Genomic DNA, 18,073 nt, shown 5'->3' on the forward strand with positions numbered 1-18,073 from the left:
TCCATGTATCACGAGTTACATACATTGTTTGCAGCATCGACATGTTTTTTTTTTTTTTTTTTGCTTTTCGTTTAGATCAATGTAGTTAAATTATATCATTTGTTGATAATAGTCTGTTTCGTAAAACAGTCTAACGCAAATTTAAAATTCTTTGGTATGTCGATCTTTCTTAAGGATCCGATACTAAGAGACTAGACGAAAATATTTGTATCCATGTTTGCTTATCACGGAAATATGTTAAATATCCAGACGACGTCACTATAAATATATCGATGAAATTTTGTATATATAACGATGATTTGCATTCATCGAGCGCCGCAGTACTTTCTAAAAATTAGTACTATCTTTGAGAGATTGAATTACAAGTGAATACCTCTAAGTGTCTACAATGAATCTTGAATACAAATATGATTACATTCAAGTCCAATGAGTCATTGGAACATTCAAACATTTTCACTCTCCAAACATATTCGCTATTCATTTACTGTTTCTCAACAAGAGGACACGCTACACAATGATTCAAAAAAGACACAATCAGTTTCCTTAATATTAATAACACATATCATTTCTAATACTCTCACTCTTTCTCTCATGAACACCACTAATGTGCACCTGTCGCATTCTGGTGTTAACATAAAAGCTTTATATTAACTATGTAAAACGCTTTATTCTGGACTAGAGACGGTTTGTTGTTGTTGACTGTCCTCATCTTTCACAACTTCAGCTTGCATAGCCTTTGTAAGGACATTAGCATCTTTCAGTGATATCACTTGAAGAACTTGATGTTCACCTGCAGCGTTTATCATTGTCATAGGATGCCCTTGAATAGTGACAGCCTCAATGCTAGTTTCCCCGTTTCCAGGCTCAACTTTTGGGACTTGAACCATCGGTGTAACTACTTGCATCGTACCGTCACTTTGTATATTGGCAACCATAGTTTGATACATACTAGCAGACACCGGTACTGTTATTACTCCTGAGACGGAAACAGGATAGCCTGAAACAAAGAAGTAATTGTCCTGTGTTCTGCCCCTGACCAGGCATTTTTCTCTCTGTATAGCAAACTGGAAATCGAAAAGTTAAACGTGTAGTAATTCAGAGAGCACGCATCCGTACGTGTATTTTTAACATCGATAGTTTTTTCTTGGATTTGTGTGTTATACCAGTTTACGATACAGTCAGATTTAACAGAGTATATACGGGAAAAAACTTAAATGTCAAAATAAAAATATATATTGTTCTAGACAAAGCAAATAAAAAAATGTTAGATTAACAGGGTGTGCTAGAGAAAAGTAGACGTACTTGTTTCATGCGTCGAACGTTTAATTCAATAGAAGAAAAAAAAAGAAACGAGTAATTTATTTCAACATTTCGCGCTTATCTTTTTTCCTGGCACACACTTCTAATCTAATATCGTACAAACGTAATTTTCATCTACACTTCAGAAAAAATAAAGGCATTAATGAAAAGCAACAAATGTTTAAGCCATTCTGTAAGATCAAGTATGGACGAGCATAAATTGTATGAATGCGAATTTTTTTTACTCAAAATAATTTATTCAATTTAAATAAATTAGGAAACAGCAATCGTGAGTAGCTTAAACAAAGGCTGCTAAATACAACAACTATAAAATAATAAAAACATCAACAAAAAATACTCTATGTACAGCAGTTTTATTTCTCTTTGTCTTAATAACCAATTTTCGGTAATAACGATAAAAGTAATAATTGTAAAACAGGGATAGGTTTTTTTTCGTGATTATGTGAAATACCTTCCTTTATTTTCTCGTAAATTTAAAATCTTAAGAATCCATGTGAACCGATTTATTCTATCTGTTTATGTTTTATAATGTACACATTTTAAAATGTTAGAAAATCTCTATAAACTTCTTTTCAGTGAACTATACATAAACTATACATGCAACATTCCGACATGTGAACGTATTATTCTCAATCAATTCCTTTTCCAATATGTAAAAAATAATATGTACATGCACACACGAATGAATTTGATTTTGTCGGTTCATCGTTATCAAGTTCTTTCTAAAAAAAAATTTTATCTCATCTCAGGAAGTAAATAGTCTACAAACATCAAAAACATATACAAAATGATGTCACATCGAGAACAATTCTACTTTGTAGACTTCTCTCTGCACATTAATTTATATATAAAAATCAATACATGAATGTTCTAGGCGATTCTTCTAATAACATCTTCATTCTATGTATCATGGATTCTTAAAGAAGAAATTAAAATAAAGCTGTGCATAGCTCCGAGTGAAATTGCGTATGTACAGTAGTATCAAAAAAGATTAACTAATCGATATTCTACTTTCGTTGTACAAAGTAGTAGAACACGTAGGTATTTTTCTTGAATGGAGCGTAGCAGACAGCATGCAAAACAACAAAGGATCCTGGACCAGTAAAATTGAATTCACTGTTCAAGTAGCTCCTGGCCGGCGACGGTGCAGAGCCTATAGAAAACTGTTTTACCGTGTCCGTCTTCTCCGGTGAGAATGATTTGACCATCTTGACCTAACGTTGCTTCTGTAACACTGTTTAGGTCGACAGCCACGCTAGTACCTTCCGCACTGCCTGCTACTTCAGCAAGTGCTTGAACTTCTCCTTGACTTGTATGGATCTATATATGAAAGAATTCATTTTCATTTCAAAAATTTGCTTTCGAAATAAATAAAAAAAATAAATAAATAAATAAATGTATGAAAAGTGATTTACAACAACTTACGGTAGCAACACCTTGAACTTGAGCTGTTGTACCATCTGGTAACGTAATTATTGGATTACTAGGATCAACCTGAATGATCGACACAGTACCATCAGGGTTCGTTATTGTTTGTAAAACTGCTGTTGGATATTGAGCTGTCATCTATAACATAAAAAAAGAGAAAAAAGGAAAACATGATTATAACGGTCACATAATGTACATTTTTTAGATGTTTCAGAAAGCAAAATATGATTACAACTAAAAACATGATGAAAATTTCATAAAAGATATGAAATTAAATAAACTTTGTCACAAAATACGATAATATTTACAGAAATAAAAGATAGATTAAACTCAAATAAGGGAAACCAAACACATTAACGTAAACGCAAACTGCGCGTAAAGAAATTTCAAATTTTAATTTTCCTTTATATGTAAAACCAGAATTTAAAGAAACACCATAACCTTCCGATATCGAAATTCTGTCAAGTCTGACCAGTTTGAAATTGCACTAAATAATTCCACTTTTTTCGATCATGATGTTTCGATCAATTCCTTTTTTTTTGTACTCTATCCACTCCCACCTGAGTGGCAGTGGCAAGAGCTGTAGGAGACGCGGCAATGATTTGTGCTGGCGAAGAGTTTCCCTTAGATGAATCCGTGCTGCTGAGGCGAACAACTCCCACCGTCTGCTGTTGTTGTTGCGATTGTCCACCTTGCCCTTGACTGGATGAATGTGACGGATGTGACGAAGAATGAGGGGTCGACTGTTGTATCAGTATATTTGATTTATCATCCTCTTCGCTGAATGCAGGTAGAAGATCTTCTCTTCCATGAAATTTATAACAGTTTATTACAATTTGTCTTAACGCGTGTGTCCAAGAAATCTAAAAAAAAAATAAAATAAATACATTAAAACAAACATCAAGGAGTTTGGAGAATTTTCAAAATGAAAAGCAAACGTTCGAAGTTCTTTTTTAAATATTTACAAACCTTTTGTTTCTCGTCCTCTGACCTTGCATCCATACGCACGTTTGCCCAAGGAAGTTCTTTTGGCCACCACGGTGGTCGTGTACTGTCTCTCCCCCAACCTGGTTTACCTCTGCCTGTAGAATACTTTAACATTAAGGGGATAAATGCTCTGAGTTGAGCTTGTGTCATTTTTTCAACAGGTGTTGGTATGCCGTCTATTATAAGAGGTGGTAATTCGTACAAAGAAGGATCGTCCTGCACTGGCGGCGGAGCTTGTTGCGCGAGCGCACTTTCAAGCTCTTCCATTATAACACTTCTTAAATTTTTTACTACATCTTCTAATGGTTTTGCACCAAATACTTTATAACTACTGTTTGGCTTCCCTGGTGTAGCTACTAATACTACTGCCTGCTGTCCAACCCGCGTTGCAAATTCATCTATGGTTTGCTGTAAATAATATACATATTTAAAGGCATACAAAAACAAGATAAAACACAGCCGTGTGTATTATAATATGTACTTACTCTCAGTTTCCTTAGAAGTCTATTTTGTTGTCTCTTTCTAATGCTGGGATTTGTTTCAAAACTATGAGGTCGTTTTCTTTTTTTCGCTGAGACAATCGCAGCAGCAGCAGCTACGCCAACAGGCCCTAAATGTGCAAATTATTAACTATATGTTTTCTAATTTTTCAATCCCACACCAAATAAAATGTCAGTAAAATACTGATACTAGTATTAAAAGATATGGAACAAAAAAATTCTCATTTATTCGATATTTTCAAAATACATATATTTTTGTTATTCTATCCAAAACATTATTATATATATATATAAGTGTATATATACATATTTTACTGACATGTATATCTTTGATTCATTCAAAATAAAAGAGATGCAAAGCAATAATGACATGAAACGTGCTCGACATTCAGGAATATATTATATACGTAAAAATAAATTACATAATAAAGAATTAGTTATTGCTTTCTAACGAAATAAAACGTATTTGAAATCTGAATAAATAATATATTCTTGAATCCCTTATTGAAAATGAACATCTACAAAATATTAAATTCTTCTACAACATTTAGATAATGAACATAACAGAACAAACTTACTGCACAAAAAATGAACATAAATTTAAATGACAAATATTAAACTGAAATATTACTTCTTTATTATAAATATTAATTAATTATAATTAAACTAAATATCTGATTATAAGCTATGATTTTAATAAACACACAAAAAAGATGATATAACCTACATATATATATGTATATGTATATGTGTATGTATATATATATATATATATATATATATATATATATATATATATATATATATGGATAATTCTAAATTTGCAAATGAAAATTACATATAAAATGCAAAATTAAAATACATATATAAAAAAAACAGTGTTTCCATGTATAGAGAATATTAAAAACAGGAAGCAAATAATATTACAGCACACAAACAATGTAAAATGTATTTAATAATGATATTTTTTTCAGTTCGTTTTTTTTAATTTGCATTATAGATATTTATTTTGTTGGAAGAAAAATGATATTAAAATAATAAAAAAAAGTAAAGTAAAATTAAAATAAAACAGCAATAAATTCATGCTGCACTGTGATGTAATTAGGTAATAAGCAAAGATAATGAATAAAAATAAATAAATACATCTGTTAATACCATGTTAGAACTTTTAAGAGAATATGTTTCTTATACATGTACTTTAGTTTAATATTTAATAATTACCAGATTAGATGTATCATTGGCAAGTAGTATTTATTTCTATGTTTCTGTTAATAATAAATCAAGATTTCTATTTTTCATATTTATTTGACTATTATAATGTTGCATGATGTAACAATTTTACTTTATTTTCATTTAAAGATTTGAACAACATTATATAAATAGTACTTTAATACTTTATATAAAAAGTATAACAATAACACGATTATATTACTTACAAAAAGAACTCAATATATATAAAAAAATTTAATTTACAGTCTTCTACTAGTATTTCTCTTGTACTTATGTGTAAGATCTGGTCATTTTAACATTATTGGTGCACCCTGTACGTTATTTTCCTTTTGTAAATGAAACTGATTAGAATGTAAATAACTCAAAAGGTGAAAAAGCAAAAAAATGGAAATCACCATTAGCGTGTTTGATTTGCCAACCTGCAGCGGCGAGCTGGGCCGTTACATCATCATCCATAGCAGCAGTCAACAGGTCACCCTCCTCGTACGTTTCAGATCCGCTACTTGGCTCGTCATCATCATCATCTGAGATTCTGTCCATTGTTCCAGACTCTGCATTAGGCAGAGATACCATCTTCTTGTCTTCGTCACCCGTCTTGTCTTTGATTATATTGCAATGTCCAGTTGTAATAAATGTCAATCTTCGAATTCTTATTTCTTTTCTACATCACCTTCTCCTACATTGAAAGAAACACGCTTATATGAGAAATAAAATATATAAAATTCTTTTCTGCAAAGCAAAGTTATCTTACATGTTTATAAACATATTTTTTATTACAAGGTTCCTTTCATTTAACACGAAAATCATTTAATTGTAAATGTAAAATAACTTAAATGTTGAAACAATGATGATAAAATGTAACGTGGATAAATCTAAATTTTAATTTAGAAGACTATATCAAAATGATGCTTTAAGAATAACCAAAACAAACAATCTCATTATCCACATTATTAATTGAGAATATAAGAATAGAAAAAAGACGTATATTTCATATGAACGAAATATAGATTTCCAACAAAGTATGATAATGTCATTAAACGTATAATTACTAATTGATTCTTGCGTAACGTTTTCTTGTACGGGGAATGATGACAATCAGACGCATTGCAACAATAAGAGTAAAATAGAGTAGATAAAAATCCAGGGACAACGATACTACATACGGTCGTGATTTGAGAAACATAAACAACGAGTTCGCGGCGGAGCATTTCCCGCGCGTATATTCAGGTATCCCACGCATGGTAAAACGCGACGCGAGATAGAACGCGTTAAATGCGAAACAATGTGATGAAAATAAAGTGCAAGTAAAGAATAATGTAACGTAACATAAGTAACATAAGTAAGAAACGTCGTCGTCGTCGTCGTCGTCGCTGCCGTAGTCCGTGCACAAACATAGGGAATTGGCGAAGCACGGACGAAGCGTAGCGATCCGGTGTCAAACTCGGAATGACAGCGAACAACAGATACATATTTGTCGGACGAATTTGACAGGCGACAGACGACAAACAACAGACGGGCAGTTAAGAAGGGTGGTAAGAGCGTGGCTTGGCAGAAAGCGTGACGAGACGTGAGAGAACAGAGAGAGAAGATGCGCCAAGCCGCGCACACGGCGCGTTTATTTGGCGGATACTTGGGGGGGCAATGAAAATGCGCAGGGCACACGCAAAAGAGACCACCTCCGGGGCCGCAAAGCTCATGACCGCGGTACCGCGGAGCCATGGAGCAGGCCCAGTGAAAATCGCGAGTTGCGTACGCACCTTGTGTGTCCCGTGAGTGGTCACCCGATCAGGGAGGGCTCAGGGTTTCGCGTCTGCGGGGAGGCCGCCGTCGGCTACGCTCTCTCACCACGCCCTACGCTCGCGTCTCGCGGTCTCATCTCGCCACCCGTGTCGAACGCTGCTCACCCGCACAGCACCACCACCGTGAGGCTAGAATGCGATTTTCTATCTCACCGGGCGTAACTCGTGTGAACGTCGCGCCACGCCACAACAACACGCACAACAGCCGCCATAGACACCATGGCCAGTTTCGCCAGCGGCCGTATCGATCGGCTACGCGGCCCTCCATCTCCACCACAACAAACGCGGCAGCGAGGCGGCCATTTTGAGCGAGCCTGCGCGGTGCACTCCAAGCAGACGATGCGAAATTGCCCTTATTTCGCGAATGCGCGACGTACGCGCATCGCCCGGGCCCTCAACGATCAATTACGTGCTAGTAACGCACCGATGCTTATTCGGCACTCACCAATTTCCCGTCAGAATCCGCAAAAAGGTACCAGCGACCACGGAAACGCGAACACCATATACATGTATACGAGTCTGGAATAATCTGATTGGCTGATACTACTGGGGTACGCGTTATGGCGTCCATCTGATCTACCTTCTTATTGGGTCCTGAAACACGTGACTCGTATTCTCAGCCTCCCTGGAACGACGTTGCTGAGTTTCAGTCCAACCTATAAATCTGTAACTGAAACGGGCAAGAAACAATCGTTCACGCATGTTGTTTTGACGTTTCTCACACGGTCGACTTTTGCGGTGGGTATACAGTGCTTTTTTTTTCTTCCTCTTTGCGCATTATCTTTACAGCGACGCTCGTCTCTCTTATTGTTTGCGTTCTCGTAACGAGAGATTGTAAATTCTCATCGAGGCTCAGAATTTCCATTTCAAGTGTGAAAATGACTTGTGACTCTCTTCTCTCGTGCGATCACGAATAGGATCATGACTAATATTACAAGAGAAAAAAATATATTTTATTTTTTTTTTTACAATCATTACAATATCTAACAATATTATTTAAAAAATAATATTTAATAGTATAAAATATGTAGTAAAGCAGCTTTACATATCACATCTGGGGTGGGGTAAATTACTAACTATACATGTTAGTTTAGTGGTATTAACCAATTGGATTGTAAAATGCTGTTGTTAAATCAACGAGTATATAATACTTTGTAAAATTATTAATTTCCGATACTTTGAGTATTCAATATCATACTAACTATAAAAATCATTAAACTAAATGCGAGGTTCAAAGTGAAAAATGTCTCAAACTCCTGAATGAACAAATAGAATTCAAGGCTTCAAGACATTTCGTAATTTCATGTTAAATAAAAATCTTGTTGCATTGATCCAATTGGCTATGAATGCGATACCACTGGTGGAAAATACATTTCTATGTTCAAGCCCATGGCTTGTTTTTATTGCACAACTTTCCGAACCAGCCAGGCTCACAGAGGCATGTATTATCAGGCTGGCAAGTTCCATTTCTACATGCTCTTGTGCAGGCTGAACGTTGTGGAGATCTTCTGCCAATTTCACAATGATCACCCTTGAAACCAGTGGGACATCTGCATACATTGTTCCCTTTGCATTTCCCTCCATTTAAACAGGGAATTACACATTTTGCTAAAAAAAAAAAAAAGAAAAAATATAATTATTGCAAAGACAACATTGAAATTTTAACTATTATTATGGTACACTTACAAAATTCACAACGTAATCCAAAATATCCTTTTGGACATTCGCAAGTATCTTTCTGCACACACTTTCCACCGTTTAAACACTTCTCCGCGCATATACCTAAAATCAATTGTGCTTCGATTAAAAGAAAAGAAAGTTAACTCAGGAATGTTTTCTTAAAGTTTATAGAAAAAATGCTGCATCTCAGACAACTCGGAGTTCGGTTGATGAGCACATCAGCAGCTTCAGGAACAACTAGATCAGGGAAATTGTTAGATTCAGTTATAAGAGTAGATCACGCTGGAGAATTAGGAGCCGATAGAATATATGCTGGACAAATGGCTGTCTTAGGTATAAATGTATTATAGATACATGGTAGAGTGCTGTTGCTTTTTTGGAGATAAATCGAAATTTAATGCGAGTATATAAGACAGGTAAAACATCTGTTGGCCCTACTATTCAACATATGTGGGATCAAGAAAAGAAACATCGTGCAAAGTTTGAGGAGTTAATTAGAAAATATCGTGTAAGACCTACTGTTTTGACACCTGTTTGGAATGTTGCTGGATTTGTCCTTGGTGCTGGAACAGCACTCATGGGAGAAAAAGCAGCTATGGCATGCACAGTAGCTGTTGAAACAGTGATCACAGAACATTATAATGATCAACTGCGTGCATTGATGGAAAGTGATGAAAAAGTCGATGAAGAGGTTTTAGAAACAATTAAAAAATTCCGCGATGAAGAACAAGAACATCATGACACAGGCATAGAACATGGCGCAGAACAAGCACCATTTTATCAAGCTTTAACAAATGTTATTAAATGTGGCTGTAAGACTGCTATATCAATATCCAAAATTATATAAATTACATAATTTATTAGTATGAAAATATTAATGTTAGTATGAAAATGTAATATTAACGAATTAATTTTATATAAAATAAAATAATATCTGTTTTATACATGTATACTATTTTGATTTAAAAGTACCTCCTTCGCAATATGGTCCTTGAAAACCTGGTGGACACGAACAAACACCAGGAGCTGTACAGTTGCCACCGTTCATACAATTTGGATAACACAATGCCTTTTTACAATGAGGTGGACCTAAATATCCATCCGGACAAGGTCCAGGATTAGGTTCTGCAATGAGAAATATTACGTATAAAAAAAATTCGTTTGACATAGAAAAGCTGAATACAATAAGTGTAATTTTAAATGTATTTTTTTAGTAATGCCATATAAAATCATGCATAGCACTAATATACATCAAATTAATTCATGCATAAATTTCATTGTGCCTTTTACGCTCAAACCAGAAACAATCACCGTAAAGAAACACAAGAAAAAATATAAGATTACATAAATTTCAACAGACAAGCGGAATTATATATTAATCGTCGTTTAAAGAATGCTTCGGTCATTTTTATTGACAAAAATTTTACGATATCTTTGAGCCAGAATAGAGTTCATTCAACAGAAGTTAAGTTAGTTTATCGATTCTATGGAACAAAGGCATGGATGCGAAAGTCTCGAAAAGCATCATGCACGGTTAAACCGCCCCGCAAAACTAAATACACAAAGATGCATCGATCGAGCAAGAAAACGATCGAAATCATCGTCAATTCACAATATGTGTGCCTTCTTCTTTTCGTATGTATGTAAGAGTTGCTGCAGAACTATTGTTTTTATTGATCGTTGATTCCTTTTTCCCCTTATCCCTTGCGCAAAGAATTTTTATAATTACGAAGCAGTTAAGATTTCGATTGTTTCCTATTAAAACACGTAGCAAACTGAGCGATGAATTATTGCTGATACAGAACTGTGTGTATGAATGGAGAGATGATGATCGTGGGCGCGATTGACGCACTCACCGCGCACGGTGCATTCTTTTCTCAGATTAAGACGAAGGGGTGTTCCGTTTAAAGGTTTCCCCTTACGTGTTTCAATCATCAGACCGATGCCCAATTGCGCGATGCCCGAATTATTACCGGAGCATGGTAATAGGACGCTGAATTCTGCGAATTTAACAAACATTATGTATTTATGCACACACATACTCAAGTTAGATTCAATAATATTTCGTTAATCATTATTCATTTGTGTTAACATTATTGATTAAAAAAATGTTACGTTGATACGTAAAGAAAAAGATATGTAAATTACCCTTGGGTCTCTTGGGTACTCTTCCTTGCGTTTTAATCGTAATATATGGTGTTTTCAAAATCGTCTCGTCGAACGATTTTAATCGATAAAAATTATAGTAATACTTCTTTACACCGGACTTCCATGTAAAATTCACGTACGTTACTTCGCTCGGAATAATCGGTAGTTTGCTTTCGAATTCCGGGTCCAATAGATAGGGCAACACCCTACCTTCAGTAATTGCAAATATCTCCATTTCAACCCCTAAACGAAACAAAAAAGAGAAAAAAGAAAAAAATTGTAACGTGTAATAAATTTAAAGAACATATTCTGAATCGACACAATTGTACTTAAATATAAAAGAATCACGTAAAAACTATAAGTTGTATGTACGCGAACGATAAATGAAACTCGCATAACAAAGCAGTTTTACATAAGACGAAAAGATAAATATTTCTCCACATTTGCTAAAACCGTGAACATCGGCAACAGCATTCGCAAAAAATGGCAACCTCGTCAACGTGATATACGAGACAATGTGATACTCTTTCAAAAAACTGACTGAATATGCGTTTCCTTCGTCTAATATCAGCGCTAATGGCTAAAGGACTAAAAGAAGGAACAAAATATTATAAGAACGAAGTAGCAGAGAGTGTAAGGGAAGAGGAACACGGCACAGCGGTAACACCGGTATGCGTAGGCCGACTCACCGCTGAACATTTTGATCTGTTGCTGGTCGATCCATAGGGAGATGTCACCGGTCGGTTTGTGCCCATTGCCGGACCGATGGTGATGTCTCGCGGCCGCCGTGTCCAGGAGCAGAGCGATCGCCGCCGAGGTCAGGGCGGCTGCGGCCCACTGCATAATTAACGACGTGCCGCCAGGTGTTGCACGGTTTATGACTAGCCCCCCTTGTGGCTGTTGTAAATCTATTTCTCCCTTTCTATCTCTTATCTGCCGTGTCTCTTTTTCTCTTTCTTTCTCTATCTCTCTCTATCTTTACTCAGTCCTCTGCTCGGTATATTCGTTAGTGTGCGTGCCACTCGCGTGTTTCGATGTCTGCTGGCTGACGGAACACGCCACGATTCGACGCGTGAAATACGGGATTTCACGGCGAGACTCGAGACGAACGGGCACGTTCTCACGCACGCAATCTAACGAGCTGACACAACCCAGTGTGAGAACCTTCAGTGTGCGAAGCTTCAGTGGGGATCAAGTCCCGGGGATCGGGAGAACGACCAACGACCGGTTGACCGACGACCAATTTCGCCGATATCCCACCGCAGCTTTCTGCTTTCTGCTCAGTCGATAATGCAGCCGTACGCGATCACGCGATGCGTTAAGTCAACAAGACGCGTATACACACGCTCGTACGTACGGGCCGCGTCGCTGCGGCAAACTGACTGACTGACTGACTGACTGACTCAATGAGAAAAGGTCTGCAGTCTACAGCAGCCCGTTTTCTTGCTGCGGGACCACGAGCAAGATCTCTATCTCTTAAGGGGTCCCGATTCGGGGATAAGGGTGCGTGCACAACGATTCGCGGGATCGATATTCGATGCTCCCCTTGAAACTTGATCGATCGTGCTTCCTGACATAATCTGCATCGTTCTTTTCCCTCCCCCTTTGCATTTTCACTACTTCTTCATTTCTCGGTGTTCTTTGTCATTGTGATTTTCTATCGTTGAATCGAATCTCCCTGAAATGTGAAAGAGTCGTATTTAAATTTGCAATTTTGCACCGAAGTATCGCAATTTTTTATCTGCTGAAAGATAATGCGAAATTAAGGCATAAAGTTCGCAGATCGCAGGGAGTCATAGCTTGCGATGAACGATCGAACATTCGTATGAAATATTTTAAATGTTGCGAATTTAAACTCGTCATTCTGATTGCGAACAATCGATTTTACGATGCCTAATTACGCTCACAGCGATACGATCGATAAAATCTATCAATTATCGGAGATGAAGTGGTTTACATAACAACGTTGCGACGCTACGAATTTTTTCTTTTTTCTTTTTTTTTTTTTGCATGTTCCGGTAAATTTGCGAATGATGTTATTAAACGCAGACAACGTTTCTCGAGGTGATAAACATCTATCTGGTATTTATCTGGTAAATCAAAAGACACAGTCCCGTCGACATATTTTACGGTCTACCAGCCGATACCGATCTCCGCCGGGACTCGAATATCGTATATGCGGATATATGGAAATCAGAATTCGGATTAGCAAATAAGGTGAAAAGAAATGGGTGGAAGGAACCAGTTTTTAAACGTCTTTGGCCGGGTTCCTCCTCTTCGTTTCTTCTCTCCGTTCTCTTTCGTACTTCATCTTCTATTCCCCTTCTCGTTCCTCCCTCCGTCTGTCTTTGCATTCGGCAAAGAGAATTCACTGTTGCAGTTTGGACTTTGTTCCCAGGCCTGACACCGGGCCTGCTCATTGACTTATTGGTATCGCCTCGGCTTGTCTTGAATCTTTCGAATAATCGGCGAGGTGTCGAGAAATCGATCGACGCGATAAAGCACTTCGAATTTAATTCGCAGTACAGTCGAAGAATGAAGTAACTGCTATCTCTATCACACTATCCAAACGGTGTGCTTGCATGTCTAAAATGAAAACGTTTTGCAGATCACTAATCATCGGGAATAATGGCGAGGAGATTTTCTAAAAATTTTACTTAAACGCGTTAAAGAGACTACTGTGTTGCAGTAGAAAATTTATCAAGTATTTCAGGTATCTTCTCATTGCAATCTCCATTGCGTAATACTTTTGAAATACAATACATCTCGAGAGAGGAACAAATTTCAAGATAGTGTTTCATCGTTCTCTCGGCAAAGTCTTTCTTAGTTAGTACGGTATTCCTCTCGATGGCTGTTCGACCATACTTCCATGGTCGTTTTGCAATCCGTTACAAAGGCCGGCTTGTTAGGTGCCGTGGTATATACGACATGCATGATTTTACACTCTGGCGCTTGTGGTCGGTCAGGCCGCAAACATTTTTCGCGCCTCACAAAGACGAACAACTCCTCGCGACGCGATTGATCTCTCCAGGAACGTACCAGATCGTCAGAAACTTTCTACAAACAGGTGCAGGTGACGAAAGGAGACGTTCTCGTCATGTACTGGGTGTCTTGCAGTAGACACAGAAATAACGCGATCGAGAAAATGTGTGTAAAAAAGATATAAAAATGTGCGTCGTTTTTTGCGATAAATTGATCTTCCAAGAATTGTACTAAACATTGTATCAAATACGTACTATAGTTTGGATATTTTACACGTGCCTTTCCATGTCACACATACTCTATGCATTTATACTATACTTATAATTTCTCGTAAATGCTTAGACATCTACAGTTTAATTGTCGCCAAACATTACGCGAAAAGAGCGCGAGAGACATCTGTAGCGTGTCCTATAACCTAGTTTCCATGAAAGCACGTTACCACTCATTGTGTATGTTCAAACTTCATTTTGTCTGGATCGTTTGTGGTTACTCTATTATGAAACAATCTTTCTAAAATATTAAATCCTGCGTTCGTATTCTAGCGCCTAATGCGTTTCTTATCGCTTTGATTAATAATATCGATCGATTGATCCCTTAGAAACTGTGAAAGCTTCGCTGCTACAGCAATGGACTGTTGGAGGGAAACGATTCATCTTGATCGACAGCCAGGTTTGTTCGCGATTCCACGGCCACTTATGGGAGCCGAGAGATGAACGATCCCCCGTATGTAGCCGAAATCGATAGAAAAGTAGAAAACCAGCGCATAACGATGGGATGGTTGGCGACTGCATTACTATTTCCGACCACGGGGTTCGAATGAAAGCCCGGTTGATGAATAATACATGATACGGGATAGATGCGTTGCCACGGACCGAACTTTGTGAGTGGTGAACTGTCGCCGATGGGATCATGGAAAAGGAGCTATATTTAATTTAGCACTCCGACGATAACACGTTGAACATACGTAGCAGCCTACTCCGGCCAATTTTTGTAATTTTTATTACTTTTATTGCGTTCGTTTTATTTACATTTATATATTACTTAAAATGCTATTGTATCAAAGGTGTTTCCAAGAGGCTCGAGTTAACGAACCATTTGTTTTCTTTGACAGATGCCCGATAACTTGCGACCGACATATTGTCCGAGAAACTCTACGGCGATATCTTCATTTTTAAAAGTCGAGGTTTCCATTTTTCGGTGAAAGGATGATGCGGGGTTGTTCCGGATCTACCGGACAATAGGTTTAACAGAACGGTTAATTTAGCTGATAATGGTATCCATTGTAGGTTGCGAGAGTTCGACCATCTAACAAATGGTCCATTGTTATCTGTTACAGCTCTTCAGTTTTCCTCTTGCTCCTTCTTCTTTGCTTCCTTCCTTCTTTCACTGTGCACGAAACGGAGCGTGCATACAGGGCAATTCAAAAAAAGAGAAACGATCTTGACGCGTGCAGAGCTATTATTACTCGGATTGAAAAGGTACACACGGTTCAATAACAATCTGTCACGTGAATTTTTGGGGTACATTTTGTCGATTCTAAAAATAATCATCCTCTTTCTTCCTTTTTTTTTTTTGTTTTTTATTCGAACAATGAAAGAATCAGTGTACATAAAAATTTTTTGCAGATAGAAATCAAGACGGTTTTACATTGTAAATGACAAACATACAGAGAGAAAGATCAAGACAGAGAAAATCGATTTCACGGGTATCGAAATTCTATAATATCGGGCAATGAATTTTGAATGCTGTTGTACGAATCTAGGCTGTAATAGAAGATATTTGATAAATCGTGGCACGAGAAAACAAAAATTGAATATTGTACATTATCAGTGCGCCACGGAGAAGAAGCCGTTTCGACTGATACACAGTTTACAATTGAGTGGAACGTGTATTATGTACGGCTCACGAACGGGGAAGCGAGTCTCTCGAGGGCCGTCTTCGTGAGGAGCGACCGGTGCCGGTTTATTCCCGATCAAATGTTTTTGTCCGACCGTCGCAAACCTAATTGGATTCGCTACGAACCACCCGACGGTCATACTCGGCGGAGCATTACGCAAAACCATGTACCATCTTCGGCTTTTTAAACCTCGATTCGCTCGACGGTCGGTCCGTTCCGAGCTGCAACAAAGGGGTTCGTCTCGTCGTGCTTGCAAAATCGAGTCAGCTGTTAGTTACGCTTGTTAATTGCAGCGAACAAATTGTATCAAAAGTTCTTGATTTTTCTGTACAATTATTTTACAGCAACGATGAAAATAGGAAATCTTCGTGGAAGCAAAGCCGGATGATTTTTCTATTCTGGTATGTATCTTTTTTTTTTTATTAGTTGCAATATTTTATGTTGATCGAAATATAACGTAATTATATATCTCTCTCTCATGTATACATATATACGATATTTATTTATACTTGATTCTTACCTTGCAACATATTCGCGCGTATCCGATCAATATGTGCAACTTGTATATACGATCCTTCTCTTTCTGCACTGGCTTTACCTCCTCTTCTTCCGCAGGACACAAACGCATACGACTTCGGATCTTACATGAACACACGGCTCCTCCGGCAGGCAGTCAGGCGCTAACATCGATGCATGTAGCTGACAGCAGCGGCCAGATCGTGCTACGTTTCTGCGTCGTCGGTCCGCCTTCTTCTTTCGTCCTTTTCCATCGTGCTCTCTTCTCACTAGGGCAAGTACCGTAGAAAGACGTGTATTTCTTTCTACGGAGCGGGGAATATCGAAATATGGAATTAGCAAGCAGAAAAGGAACCGATTGAAAGTGGGAAAACTCTGAAAGGACAGGGTAGGGGAGTTGGATAAAATAAATAAAACGGAACAGGGGACGAAGATACGTAGGAAAGAGACGGAAAAAGGAAATGTTGGCGAAGGAGAGGATGGAAGAGAGAGAGAGAGAGAGAGAGAGGAGGCACAAGTAGAAAAAAGGAAGAGAGAAGGACTCTCGAGAGATCAAGTTAGAGTACCGGCACAAAAAACCTGTCCCGCATAATTACATTATCGGTCACATCTCGTTCGACTTCTGTCCGTACAGCCTTTGCCTGGGAGACTGAATGCGTTCTCATACAATACAGGCCACTGCTGCTTCGAGGACGATGTAACAAGGTCTCTGAGGAAACCGTAGGGGGTCCGAGTCATTGCTTCTTCATCCCATCTTTCGCCGATCTTTAGTAGAAAGCATCGAACATTCTGACAAATTGAATAGAACAGCATTATTGCTTTGGCCTGTTCCATCTCCTTTTTTTTTTTTCTTCGCTGAAAAATGCTGGTTCGGATGGTGGGAAACGAGACGAGAATTCGGTAGTCAAAGAATGATCAATGGCCCTAGATTCACATCTGTGTTGGTTGTTTCAAGATTTTGATTTATTTACTTATTATTCGTAATTTATTCTTTTCTTCATTGACATGGGAGATGTTACACAGGCATTGGAATGCGCGTTATCATTAGTCGCTGGTGAATAGTCGAATACAAGGCGGAATCGCTTTCAAATTTTACATAACATTTTCAACGTAATATGTGATACATATCTCTGTTGCACTACGAGGAGATGAAAGAACCTTTAACCAGATTGCTAAACTCTGAAAATTCTACTCCGTAGAAAAAATATTGAAACGGTGACACACCGTTGGAAGAATGCATAATAACGTATATATGTACTCTTTGAAAATATACATTTTTATGCATCTTTCCATCGGAAAACGCATTGGTGTCTTAATAGTAATGAGATAATGTACAATCAAAAATTAGCACGATAGACCCGCACATATTCGAACGAACGTATCCTCTCTGTTTTTTTTTTTTTACTTTTATCGTAATTTTATAAGTATAACATGTGCTGTCATGTCGTTGTAAAATGAACACGGTTTTGTAGAAAGTCTTGTATATATCTTTTTTTTTCTTTCTTTTAAATATAAATCTGTGCTCACTACGCTAATACGGTGTTTCTTCGACGGTACAAATAAAATTGTTATAATATAATCAAAAA

General features: G+C 37.4%; 3 protein-coding genes and 1 long non-coding RNA gene across 19 annotated transcripts; 2 read left to right on the forward strand and 2 right to left on the reverse strand.

The window, feature by feature from the left end:
• Positions 1-70: 70 nt before the first annotated feature.
• Positions 71-7,840, reverse strand: LOC122528468 (DNA-binding protein P3A2). 11 transcript variants are annotated; one of them, XM_043653698.1, is made up of 9 exons: positions 7,710-7,840; positions 6,136-6,141; positions 5,861-6,064; positions 4,221-4,345; positions 3,718-4,143; positions 3,309-3,611; positions 2,746-2,886; positions 2,493-2,640; positions 71-997 (listed from the first exon to the last, which is right to left on the reverse strand). In XM_043653698.1, exons 3-9 carry the CDS (start codon positions 6,036-6,038, stop codon positions 666-668), a joined length of 1,653 nt encoding a protein of 550 aa, XP_043509633.1. In that variant the 5' UTR covers positions 6,039-6,064; positions 6,136-6,141; positions 7,710-7,840; the 3' UTR covers positions 71-665. The 11 variants fall into 11 exon arrangements, 10 of the variants coding, with proteins under 10 accessions (XP_043509633.1, XP_043509560.1, XP_043509566.1 ...); XM_043653625.1 differs by having other exon boundaries at positions 7,418-7,772; XM_043653631.1 differs by having other exon boundaries at positions 5,885-6,064; positions 7,418-7,771.
• Positions 7,841-7,850: 10 nt separating this feature from the next.
• On the forward strand, positions 7,851-9,888 carry LOC122528519 (5-demethoxyubiquinone hydroxylase, mitochondrial). Of its 2 annotated transcripts, none has more exons than XM_043653747.1 (3): positions 7,851-8,002; positions 9,109-9,277; positions 9,361-9,888. In XM_043653747.1, exons 2-3 carry the CDS (start codon positions 9,121-9,123, stop codon positions 9,789-9,791), a joined length of 588 nt encoding a protein of 195 aa, XP_043509682.1. In that variant the 5' UTR covers positions 7,851-8,002; positions 9,109-9,120; the 3' UTR covers positions 9,792-9,888. The 2 variants fall into 2 exon arrangements, with proteins under 2 accessions (XP_043509682.1, XP_043509692.1); XM_043653757.1 differs by having other exon boundaries at positions 7,853-8,002; positions 9,116-9,277.
• Positions 8,196-12,715, reverse strand: LOC122528503 (protein shifted). 3 transcript variants are annotated; one of them, XM_043653725.1, is made up of 6 exons: positions 11,782-12,715; positions 11,093-11,335; positions 10,750-10,944; positions 9,917-10,069; positions 8,951-9,046; positions 8,196-8,872 (listed from the first exon to the last, which is right to left on the reverse strand). In XM_043653725.1, exons 1-6 carry the CDS (start codon positions 11,933-11,935, stop codon positions 8,646-8,648), a joined length of 1,068 nt encoding a protein of 355 aa, XP_043509660.1. In that variant the 5' UTR covers positions 11,936-12,715; the 3' UTR covers positions 8,196-8,645. The 3 variants fall into 3 exon arrangements, with proteins under 3 accessions (XP_043509660.1, XP_043509669.1, XP_043509679.1); XM_043653734.1 differs by having other exon boundaries at positions 10,801-10,944; positions 11,782-12,526; XM_043653744.1 differs by lacking the exon at positions 10,750-10,944 and having other exon boundaries at positions 11,782-12,713.
• Positions 12,716-14,245: 1,530 nt separating this feature from the next.
• On the forward strand, positions 14,246-18,069 carry LOC122528531. 3 transcript variants are annotated; one of them, XR_006306596.1, is made up of 6 exons: positions 14,246-14,523; positions 14,673-15,064; positions 15,186-15,328; positions 15,411-15,552; positions 15,700-16,372; positions 16,587-18,069. It is a non-coding gene; the product is annotated as an uncharacterized LOC122528531 (long non-coding RNA). The 3 variants fall into 3 exon arrangements; XR_006306597.1 differs by lacking the exon at positions 14,246-14,523 and having other exon boundaries at positions 14,530-15,064; positions 15,700-16,240; positions 16,316-16,372; XR_006306595.1 differs by lacking the exon at positions 14,246-14,523 and having other exon boundaries at positions 14,530-15,064.
• The last annotated feature ends 4 nt before the right edge of the window (positions 18,070-18,073 follow it).

The sequence above is a fragment of the Frieseomelitta varia genome, unplaced genomic scaffold, assembly GCF_011392965.1.
Source record: "Frieseomelitta varia isolate USP_RPSP 00005682 unplaced genomic scaffold, Fvar_1.2 scaffold_114, whole genome shotgun sequence".
NCBI lineage: Eukaryota > Metazoa > Arthropoda > Insecta > Hymenoptera > Apidae > Frieseomelitta > Frieseomelitta varia.

What these genes read in the sequence shown, in the direction of transcription:
- LOC122528503 (XM_043653725.1), bottom strand. Translation starts at nt 11,935, where the DNA reads ATGCAGTGGGCCGCAGCCGCCCTGACCTCGGCGGCGATCGCTCTGCTC. An exon ending in ACAGATCAAAATGTTCAGCG is followed by an intron (nt 11,336 to 11,781) that starts GTGAGTCGGCCT and finishes TGTTTCGTTTAG; the next exon opens with GGGTTGAAATGGAGATATTT. An exon ending in TCTCTCCATTCATACACACA is followed by an intron (nt 10,070 to 10,749) that starts GTTCTGTATCAG and finishes TTCTCATTGCAG; the next exon opens with AACCTAATCCTGGACCTTGT.
- LOC122528468 (XM_043653625.1), bottom strand. Translation starts at nt 7,532, where the DNA reads ATGGAGGGCCGCGTAGCCGATCGATACGGCCGCTGGCGAAACTGGCCA. An exon ending in GACTTCTAAGGAAACTGAGA is followed by an intron (nt 4,144 to 4,220) that starts GTAAGTACATAT and finishes TATTATTTACAG; the next exon opens with CAAACCATAGATGAATTTGC. An exon ending in CTCTTGCCACTGCCACTCAG is followed by an intron (nt 2,887 to 3,308) that starts GTGGGAGTGGAT and finishes TTTATGTTATAG; the next exon opens with ATGACAGCTCAATATCCAAC.
- LOC122528519 (XM_043653747.1), top strand. Translation starts at nt 9,121, where the DNA reads ATGCTGCATCTCAGACAACTCGGAGTTCGGTTGATGAGCACATCAGCA. An exon ending in TGGACAAATGGCTGTCTTAG is followed by an intron (nt 9,278 to 9,360) that starts GTATAAATGTAT and finishes TATATAAGACAG; the next exon opens with GTAAAACATCTGTTGGCCCT.